This window comes from Mobula birostris, chromosome 18 (genome assembly GCF_030028105.1).
Source record: "Mobula birostris isolate sMobBir1 chromosome 18, sMobBir1.hap1, whole genome shotgun sequence".
Classification (NCBI taxonomy): Eukaryota; Metazoa; Chordata; class Chondrichthyes; order Myliobatiformes; family Myliobatidae; genus Mobula; species Mobula birostris.
The window spans coordinates 63,492,832-63,504,386 of record NC_092387.1 but is presented as its reverse complement, the minus strand read 5'-3'; the positions used below and the strand labels follow the sequence as shown (position 1 = coordinate 63,504,386).

Sequence of the window (11,555 nt, the reverse complement as noted above, 5' to 3'; positions counted from 1 at the left end):
CGGGGAGGGATGTCTATTCCACTGCCTGCTTAGAAACTTTCATTTGTCTCAATCCTTGAAACTCAAACTCCTTTGGGTAAAATATGCATTCGGCTGCTTCAGAATGTACAGATCTATTTGAAATCAATGACGGTATATATTTTTTAAATTATTTGAAAACAAACATGACTATTGAAGGTTAAAAATGCTGGAAATATTACCATTTATTGGTGTCCACAACAATAGGGAAATATTATGTTTGTTATGAAACTGCAGTATAACTTTTGAAATAAAACCATAATACTGAAAATACTAGGTGAGATATAGTTTGTCAGGGTCATAAAGTACTGAAAATAAGCAATTTGGGCAATCATATCCATACCAGTTATCAAGTAAATACCCATCCAATTTACCAGCACTGAGTCACAGTGATGACAATTTAAGTGCTCATTGCGGACTTCAGAAAGGGTAAGACAAGGGAATACACACCAGTTATCATGGAGGGGTCAGAATTGGAATGAGTGAGCAAGATTAAATTGTGCACTCTCTTCACTGTCTTATATATTTTATATATGTTGTCCACCACCATACCTGTGATGCAAGTAAGTTTTTCATTGTACCTGTACTCATCGTACTTACACCTATGACGATGAATTCACCTCGAGTGTTGTGTTAGTGCCTCCATCCACAAACATTCAGGAAGTGGATTCCATATTCCAAGCTTGGAAGCAATGCATCCGCATGCAGGAGCAAGATATGTCAGATAGCTGGGTGACGTTGCAGCAACGACCATGCACTCAACATCAGTAATACCAAAGAGCTGATGGTGGACTTCAGAAAAGGTGAGACAAGGGAACCCTCACTAGTCCTCATGGAGGAGTCAGCAGTGGAATGAATGAGTAGTTTCAAGTTTCTGGGTGTCAACCCTCTCCTGGGCCCAACATATTGATGCAGTTACAAAGAAGACATGACAGCTACTATGTTTCATTAGGAGTCTGAGGAGATTTGGAATATCACCAAAGTCACTTGCAAATTTCTACTGTGGAGACCATTCCAATTGGCTGCACTACCATCTGTATGGCAGGGGCGGGGGGGGGGAACTACTACACAGTATCGAAGGAAGCTGCAGGAAGTTGTGATCTCAGTCAGCTCCATCATGTGTACTAGCCTCTAGAACGTCCCAGACATCTTCATAGAGCAATGTCTCAAAAAGGCAGCATCCCCCATTAAGGATCCCCATCACCTCTTCTCACTGCTACCATCAGGAAGGTGGTATAGTAGCCCAAAGGCACACACTCAGCAATTCAGGAACAGCTTCTTCCCCTCTGCCATCCGATTTCAGAATGGAAATTGAACCCAAGAACACCTGATATTAAACCTGATTCTGATTCAAATTCTTTCACCCCTTGTTGTTTAGTTATTGACATCTCCATGGGTATAGTTTCCTACTGTCTCTTGTACCCAATTCCCTGATAATGTTGTACAATTTTATCAAGTATACTTTTTTCTATAGAGAGAGAAAAGATACATATTTCAGGTCAATGACCTTGCATCAGGACATTCTTGTATGAAGTGAGAGCAGAAATTAGTCTGATGATTTTAATAAGTGCAGTGATGGGCAGGATGAATACATTGTTGGTGAAGGTCCAACTTATAGCCGATCGAAAGATCACCTCTGAATTTTGCAGTTAGGGGGATCACGTTACTATGGGACTGGAGTCATATACAGGCTAAGCCAGGTGAAGGTGGCAATATCCCTCCCTTTTCATCAGACAAATCATCTGACAGAAACTGTTGGTAAAACGTTAATAATTCAAAAGCATGCATAACATAGGCAAGCCAGTTTATGCTTACACCTCAGCACAGCAGTCCAGGAGCCAGGGCACCCAATGCTCCCTCAGCACCACCCCTTCCCCTCCAGTTCATCATGTGGACAAACAACACAGGCTACCACTGTCTACATCCCCTCCTTGCCCTGTACCTACCATCCACACCTCCACACACCAACTGCTATCATCGCCATCTTCACCTCAGACTCAGACACAAATGGTCATGAAGGAGTGTGCTGAGCAGCTGTGTGGAGCTCTCCAGCACATTTCCAGTCTGAGTCTCACCCTGGAAGGGGTCCTGACTGGGTGGAAAATTTCATGTGTAGTCCCAGCACCCAAGAAGGGCCAACTAAAAGTCTTGAATGACTACCGTCCAATGGTCCTGACCTCACACATCATGAAGACCCCAGAGAGGCTGGTCCTGGCTCACCTCTGACCCCAGTCAGATCAGCCCTCGATCCCCTGCAGTTTGCCTTCCAGGAGCGCCTTGGAGTTGATGATGCTGTCATCTACCTGCTGAACAGAGCCTACTCCCATTTGGATAAGCAGGACAGCACTGTGAGGATCATGTTTTTTGATTTTTCAAGTATCTTTAATATCACACAGCCCTCATTGCTGGGGGAAAAGCTCTGTTCAGTGCAGGTTGACACTGCCATTGTTTCCTGGATAATGGACTACCTGACTGGCAGATCACAGCTTCAGAGTTGTGTGTCGGACATGGTTGTAAGCAGCAGCAGGGCCCACAGGGGACTGTATTGTCTCCCTTCCTGTTGACCCTACATACCTCAGACTTTAGATACAACACTGAGTCATGTCATCTGCAGAAATTCTCTGATGTCTCAGCAATAGTTGGGTGTAAACAACACAGGAAACACAGAAGGATGAATACACGGCCTGGTGGAGGACTTTGTCAAACGGAGCAAGCTGAATCATCTGCAGCTCAACATCAGTAAGACAAAGGAGATGGTGATGGACTTTAGGAAGACAAAGCCTACACTGCTCCCTGTTACTATTGATGGAGAGGATGTGGACGTGGATGTGGTGAGGACCTACAAGTACCTGAGGGTGCACCTGGGACGACAGATTTGAGTGGAGCACCAACACTGAGGCTGTGTACAAGAAGGACCAGAGTCACCTCTACTTCCTGAGGGGACTAAGGTCCTTTGGAGTATGCAGGCCTCTCCTTCACATATTCTACCAATCTGTTGTTGCCAGTACAATCTTCTATGCGGTGGTGTGCTGGGGCAATGGCATCAACACAGGTGATGCCAACATGCTCAGTAAACTGATTAGAAAGACTGGCTCTGTTATAAGAGTCAAACTGGTCACACCGGAGGCCGTGGTAGAATAAAGGAAAATCTTGGCAATTCTGGACAACATTTTTTACCCTCTGCATGCCACCTTGGCTGAACAGAGGAGCATTTTTAGTAATAGACGAAGACAACTGCGCTGCTCCAAGGCGCGCGATAGGAGATTGTTCTTACCCTCGGCCATTAGACTAAGTCAACCTATAGCCGGGGAAGTGATGACTCACCGCCCTCCTGAGGTAACTTATTTTTTACTTCTAATATTTATACATTTGTATATCTGTGCACTTGTAATACTACTGTGATACAGTAATTTCCTTTGTGATCATAAAGCATCTATCTGTCCTCCACACCAAATACAACACAATCACTGTCTTGTGTTTTCATATGCCCTGCTGCTATCTCGAATTCTTCTTACCACGAGTTGCCTTGTAACTTTACCGTAGGTTCAGCTACTCCTGCACCTGGTGTCACTTTACGTACATACAATCTAAGCATCTAACTAATCCTGTGCATATACGACCACTCTCAACATTGTGTCTTAAAATGTTGCTTTTATACTTATATTTTTCGTTCCTTATGCTTACGTTTTTTATGCTGCATCTGATCCAGAGTAACAATCATTTTGTTTTCCTTTACGCTCTTGTACCGAAGAATATCAATAAACGATCTTGAATCTTTAAGTCATTTTAATTGCTCCATTAGCTAATGGAATAAATGATAGATTAATAATTGAGGAAGATGTCGGAAGTGAAAATATATCGGAAGAATTAATTACGTTAATTTATCTAAACGTGCATTGCCCTAAAGGATTGAGAGTTTGAATCGGTCAGGTAAGTCGCAGCGCTGTTGCTACCATTGCAACAATTGCTGACGTAATATGGAATCCACGTCCTTCGCTGTTTAGTGCCTTCAGCTGTCAGTCATGACGCACAAGGTAGCAAGGCATGCCGGGATTTGTAGTCCTACTCCTCATCGTCCGTAATTGGGACTCAGCTCCGCCTCACAGATAGGAAACTACAGCGCTCGAGGACGGGGAGGAAGTGAAAGACGCAGCAAGGCGGACGTGTCAGGTAAAATTAGATCGACGGTGGAGTGAACTGCTGACGAGCGTCGAATCTATTCGGGCCGACACCTGCTGGAGTGGGGGAGGGGTCCCCCTTTTCTCTTTCTCTCCCCTCATCAGCGGACGCCTGAACTGAGTGGTCTCTGCAAAGTTCGGCCGTAGGCCTTTTGCGCACAGCCAGCCAACGCGAGACTTGCTAGATCTCACTCCCCGGCGCCATCTTGAGAAGGGCAGCGCCCGGCGTGGGTCACGGTGGCCTGAGCTCCCGCCGTAGTAGCGGCTCCGGGCAGGAACTCGGACTACCCATCACTCTAAATTGTAACCTTTACTTCCAAAGTAACATGAGCGCAGCGCCGGCGAGGAAAAAGTTCAGGCTGGAGACTTGCCCGCAGCAGCTCTCCTCTCCCAGCGAGGCCCGGCCAGAGGGGAGCAGCTCTGGTATTGCAGGCTGCAGCAAAGGTCTGTAACCAGGCAGTGCCGGCTTGGTGCACAGAGCGGCACCGTTCGCTATAGGTTATTACCATGCAGCCTATCAGATGTTACACCCTTTCATGTGCTTTCAGTGTTTCTATGCACACATTATTTCACAGCCACACGGTAGTCTTCAAGTTATTCCCACGCATTCCTCAGCATTTACAGGGGATGGGGGAGAGGAGAAGCTTGTGTACAATTGGCGTGTCAGGATATTTGCTGTCATTGTTTCTATGCATATATTTTTACGATTGAGGTATCCCACGGAATAGGCCTTTCCGACTCTTTCAGCCGCGCTGCCCAGCAATACACTGGTTTAGTCCTAGCCTAATCACGGGACAATTCACATTGACCAATTCACCCACCAACCAGTACTGTATTTGGACTCTGAGAGGAAACCAGAGGATCTGGAGGAAACCCACGCAGTCACAGGGAGAATGTACAAACTCCTTACAGCCAGTGGTGGGAATTGAACCCAGGTCACTGGTAAAGCATTGTGCAAACCACCATGTTACAGTGCTGCCTCAGTAATACAGCATTTCCTGCAAGTTGCTTCCATGCAACAAGGTAGCATTGTTCTGCTGATCATTTTCATGCAATGGGACAGCATTTGTGGCAGTTTATGCCACACAATAAGTAGTACGTAGCAGCAACACACAAAATCACTAATCACCCTGAAACTTGACTGTTTATACTTCTCCATCGATGCTGCCTGACTTGCTGAGTTAAACCTGGCAGTAGTCACTGCAGATCATTACCATGAAACATTGCATGGGAATAATCTGCAGGAGCTATTGCTATGAAATAGCTTTGGCTGCAGTCTTCTGTCCACATGCCAGGATTTTCAGCTTACACTCAAATAGGGTCTACAATCAATTTTCCCTTTATTTTTGCATTTGGTCAAATTCTGAGGCTGCTGTGGATAACTCTGGAGAACTGGCAAGCTCTTGTTGCATGTGACAGGGCAAATTTACCTCATGGTTAGTTTAACTGATCCCTATTGCATTTGCCACTTTCCAACTCTTTCTTTGTTGGTGGTTTCAGATTTAAATTCATGGTACTATTTTCCATTAATTTCCTCCATAATGGATCTGTTTATCCCAATTTTTAAGATCTGGTTATCAGCTACACCCAAAGAGATAAAATATGTGGGAAGTACTCTTAACATTGCTGTCATTTTCCTTATAATCCTTGAATGGGTTTTTCGTGTGTGTGAAACTGTTCCAAGTTGGCCCAAGGACAAAACCATTTCCGTACTAAGTTGTTTTCCTGTTTTCTATGAATCCCTTGCACTAAATAGCATTTCCCTGAATTTCATTACTACCATCAAGGAGAGGGTACTCCTTGATGACACAAACTCAACATTTCAGGAACAGCTTCTTCCTCTTTGCTATCAGATTTCTGAATGGTCAACAAACCTACGTACTTACTTTTTATATATCTTATTGCAATTTATAGTTTTTTATTATGTATTGCTGCCGCAAAACAACAAATTTCATGACATATGCCAGTCATGATGTAAAAGTGATTCTGAATGGCTGGTGTATCATTGAAGATAATGGTGTTGCTGTTGTGAAGATTAAATGATGTACAATAGTGCAAGTTGAACGTGTGCTTATCAGGAGTCATTCTTCCCAAGTATTCATATGAAGGTTGTGCACTTTGGTCTACAGTCACGTATTTTGCTTGTCCTGACTACTTTTTCTGGAAGTAATTTTTTCACGAATTGCATAGAATAAAGCTGTAACTTTTGAGGTGGGATCTCACGGAAACCTATGGAATAGTGATAGAGGATGTTTCTGATATTGTGAGAGTCTAGAACCAGAGGGTACAACCGCAGAATAAAGTGAACCCTTTAGAACAAAGGTAAGGAGAAATTTCTTCAGCCAGAGAGTGGTGAATCTGTGGAATTCATGGCCACGGACAGCTATGGTGGCCAAGTCATTGGGTATATTTGAAGTGGAGGTTGATGGGTTGTTGATTAGTAAGGGCGTCAAAGAATAGAGGAAGAAGGCTGGAGAATGAGGTTGAGAGAGAGAATATGTACAATCAGCCATGAAGGAATTGTGGAGCAGACTCTTTAAAAGAGACTTTTCCCTCATTCTCTCTTAATGATACTTGTCTATCTTTGAGGTTTGAGGTTCTGCAGACACTTTGTGACCCCTCATAAATGCAAGCCTATTTCCCAGATGTAAAGCAAATCTTTGAACCATGGGCTATTTCATCCAAACAGTTTTCTGTGCTTTCCACCTCACGTATTTCTACTGAGACATACTGAATAGTGATGAGGATAGAAACTTTGGTCAGTTTGTAGAACTCTCCAAAGAAATGGTTGCTGAATCTAATTCACAGGCTGGGGATCAGACACATGGCATTCCATTGTACTTAAGTGACTTGATATCCTTAATAATTGTACATATTACACACTACAGGCTGCCCTTGGGTTATAAATGCTCTACATATGACCACCTCTAAACATAAATGAGCTCTTGTAATACAATATATTCAGAACTCTGATGTACATACCTACAATCATTCTTATGAACTGTAGAACTAGTTTCCTTTCTCTTCTAGTAATTGTTCTTTTCTATCAGTCTTTTGTGCTTTTGATGCCTTTCATTACTGTACTGTGAAGGTATGCTTACCATACTAGGTAATTTTTATTTTGTGTGTATTCCTACGGGCCAAATCAAATATTTGGACATCTGTATAATTTCTTACTTAGGGACAGTCAATAAATGACTTATGGATCAAGTTCCAGATCTGCAGTTCTCCCGGGTGAAACAAATGTTACGAATCATGACTAAATGTCTCAACGCCTCTGTCTTGAGTATTAAACATCCATGTTACGGAACAGAGGTTTGTTTGTAACCATTTTTTCCCCGGCTCTTTTAGCATGCAGAAGGTTCATGAAAGATGCTTGAACATCAAATTTTGTCACTCGCTAAGCTCGTTATGAAATGCTAACAGGGCAGTTAGTTCATATATTCACAGGAGAATCTATCACTAACTACTCCAGAGGCATTTGGAGTTTTAATGGGCTGAGCCTAATCGAGAGTGCCAAATATAAATCTTACTATTTCTTTCTTTCTATCATTTGGTCTCTTTTCCACCTATCCAAGTTCAACCATGCAAGGTGATCTATTATTTTTGACTGATTTCTTGATTGTTTAATGTCCCTCATGTTAATTTGACTGGATACAGGTTGCTTCCTGTGCTACTGATGAAGTGATGCAAGCCAGTCAGATATTTTAGATCCATTGCTTTGAAAGGATGTACAAGTTTGCCCTTGCAGTTGCTTCTCATTGGAACAAACCTGTGCAGGTGCCACATTGCTGCATGTTCTGTTGGTCAAGAGTCTTACCTGCTCTGATGACTCCACCGGTGAGCCTAAAGAGTAAGATCCAAGTTTCTCATGTGTTCTTTACTTTAAATGTTGCTGATGCAGTTACCAGAATCAGGTTTATTATCACTGGCAAACGTCATGAAATTTGTTGTTTTGTGCAGCAGGGTCAGTGAAAGGTTACTAAAGGGAATAGCTAGTTAATTGAAATTAGAGGTATGATTTGCGGTCTGAAGATTCTAGCTTATTTATTTGTTTCAAAATTATGACCATTGTTTCAAAATCCTTGTTTCAAAATTATGACCATTCCTTAGGCATGGTATTAAAACTTTATTCAAAATTAGGGTTAGGGCATTTTGTGTATTACTTCTGAGATGTGTGTTAATATTTTGAAATCTTGCAGATCACGAAGAAGTGTGGGCAGATTTAACCACGGACGAAAGTAAAGATTTAAGGATGGACCAAACCAGGTATAATCTTATTGTGTCTTGCTTGTGGAGTAGTTACTTAAAAGCATTCCAAATAATGAATGTGCTTTAAGTTCTACAATCTACCAATAATGATGGCTCACTGCCCATCTTCTCAGTGACTTTAGTTTTAGTTTTTGCAGTTGGACTGAGACTCCTTTTTCAACAAGGATGTTGCCTCCTGATTTGGATAAAATGGTTTTCCCAGGCAACAAGCCAACTAAACCAGGCGTTCTCAGGTGATCTCCCACCCAAGTACTGACCAGGTCTGAGTCTGCAGTGAAGTCACAGAGCAGGCCAGGAGGTGAAAGTTTACTGCTCCTGTTCCCAACTATAACTTGATCTTGCTGCTGTATTGATTTTCAAAATATCTGAAAATATTGTCACAGGGTGGTGTCTGTAAAAATGAAAGGAAAGAACTTAACTGGGTTGATGAAGTTTTTATTTTGGACAGTGCCATGGGTACAATGTTTCCTCAACACCTTCTATGCACGCTTTGAAAGGGAGAACACAACTACAGCTGTGAAGATCCCTGCTGCACCTGAGGACCCTGTGATCTCTGCCTCAGAGGCCGATGTTAGACTGCCTTTAAAGAGAGTGAACCCTCACAAGGCAGAAAATCCTGATAGAGTACCTGGTAAGGCTCTGAAAACCTGTGCCAACCGACTAGCGGGAGTATTCAAGCACATTTTCAACCTCTCACTGCTATGGGCAGAAGTTCCCACTTGCTTCAAAAAGGCAACAATTATTCCAGTGCCTAAGAAGAATAATGTGGACTGCCTTAATGACTATCGCCCGGTAGCAATTACATCGACAGTGATGAAATGCTTTGAAAGGTTGGTTATGACTAGACTGAACTCCTGCCTCAGCAAGGACCTGGACCCATTGCAATTTGCCTTTCGCCACAATAGGTCAATGGCAGATGCAATCTCAATGGCTCTCCACATGGCTTTAGACCCCCTGGACAACACAAGCACCTATGTCAGGATGCTGTTCATTGACTATAGCTCAGCATTTAATACCATCATTCCCACAAACTTGACTGAGAAGTTGTACCTCCCTCTGCAATTGGTTCCTCGACTTCCTAACCGGAAGACCTCAGTCTGTGTGGATTGGTGATAACATCTCCTCATCGCTGACAATCAACACTGGCGCACCTCAGGGGTGTGCGCTTAGCCCACTGCTTTGCTCTCTGTATACACACGACTGTGTGGCTAGGCATAGCTCAGATGCCATCTGACAATACAACCATTGTTGGTACAATCTCAGGAGGTGTTGAGAGTGCGTACAGGAGTGAGGTATGCCAAATAGTGGAGTGGTGCTGCAGCAACAACCTGGCACTCAATGTCAGTAAGACAAAAGAACTGATTGTGGACTTCAGGAAGGGTAAGACGAAGGAGCACGTACCAATCCTCATAGAGGGATCAGAGGTGGAGGGAGTGAGCAGCTTCAAGTTCCTGGGTGTCAAGATCTCTTGAGAATCTAACCTGGTCCCAACATATTGATGTAGTTATAAAGAATGCAAGAGGGCAGCTATACTTCATTAGGAGTTTGAAGAGTTTTGGTATGTCAACAAATACATTCAAAAACTTTTATAGTTGTACTGTGGAGAGCATTCTGACAGGCTGCATCACTGTCTGGTATGGAGGGGCTACTGCATAGGACTGAAGGAAGCTGCAGAAGGTTGTAAATCTAGTCAGCTCCATCTTGGGCGCTAGCCTATAAATTACCCAGGACATCTTTAGGGAGTGGTGTCTCAGAAAGGCAGCATCCATTATTAAGGACCTCCAGCACTCTGGGCGTGTCCTTTTCTCACTGTTGCCATCAAGTAGGAGATACAGAAACCTGAAGGCACACACTCAGAGATTCAGGAACAGCGTCTCACTTTTTTAAATATACAGTATTTCTGTTTTTGCACATTTTAAAAATCAATTCAATATACGTAATTGATTTGTTTATTTTTATGTTTTATTTTATTATTATTTTTTTCTCTCTGTTGCGAGATTATGTATTGCATTGAACTGCTGCTAAGTTAACAAATTTCACGTCACAGGCTGGTGATAATAAACCTGATTCTGACTGTGATGTTTCAAAGGCACTAGTGATTGAGTTTCAGTCATTCTTGGGCACTTTCTAAAATGCCAGATCTCATTATTTTCCACTAGATATAAAATAAAATATTAATGAAAGGTGTGAGTAAACCAGTCTATAAGAATTTTCATAGATATGTAAAAGGGAAAAAGGACAAGTGACAGCAAATGCACTCTCTTACAAGCAAGAAATCATAATGTAGAACAGAGAAATAGCTAAAGAATTATCTTTACAGAGAAAATGGCACAAAAACACTGGAGAACCAAGGGTCCAGAGTAAATAAAAAATAAAATGTGTGAGAAGGGGCAAAATCAGTGTTTGCGATGGAAAAAGCCCAACCAGAGACATTAGGGAGCCTGAAAACTTGTGTAAGTAATCTGAACAGGCTCACCAGCAGTCAGAGACAAATAATAAATAACAGAGTTTGGTTTGATAGATTTAAACAGCCCAGTAACCTCCATAGCATGCCTGTCTCTGGTGAAACAGCTAGTTCAGGCAGCAAGAGCTTTGAGAATTGGCAGAGCAACACATCCTGGGTGAATCTGAAGACACAGATGGAGAAGAGGGAGCAGCATCAAGAAACCTCACCGCAAAATTCCTCAGCACTGGCACCACCACAATCGCACAAATCACGGACCAGTTCATCGACAATGACCCTGACTGGCAGTGAAGCAATATTTCAAAGGGGGTGTTCCTGACATGATTTCCTGCTACCGAGAACTGCTTCAAAAGAGGAAACTTAAGAAAAGGCAATCAAATCTTGACGCTCACTTGAGGAAGCCGCCAAAATTAGAGGAAGACACACAGCCTGGTCACTCTACGATGTAACCATCACTCGCTTCCCTCCACTGATGTACAAGTTAGGCCTATTTGCGTGTTTGTTACTCCACAAATTACTGTGTATGCATACAACTATATATATCTCGTTTTTTTAAAATCAGGCCCACATGTACATTTACTTAATGAGATAATGACCGCGTATAGCGCTGATTTACATAGTGC

General features: G+C 42.7%; 1 protein-coding gene across 2 annotated transcripts in view; it reads left to right on the top strand.

The window, feature by feature from the left end:
* Positions 1–4,093: 4,093 nt before the first annotated feature.
* Positions 4,094–11,555, top strand: part of parga (poly (ADP-ribose) glycohydrolase a) — a 184,294-nt gene continuing 176,832 nt past the window's right edge. Inside the window, exons 1-2 of one of the 2 annotated variants that reach the window (XM_072282825.1) lie at positions 4,094–4,188; positions 8,399–8,465. In XM_072282825.1, the coding sequence (XP_072138926.1) occupies positions 8,452–8,465 (14 nt within the window). In that variant the 5' untranslated portion in view covers positions 4,094–4,188; positions 8,399–8,451. Of the gene's footprint in view, positions 4,189–4,385; positions 4,641–8,398; positions 8,466–11,555 lie in introns of those variants that run through there. The other variant, XM_072282824.1, reaches the window with a different exon arrangement.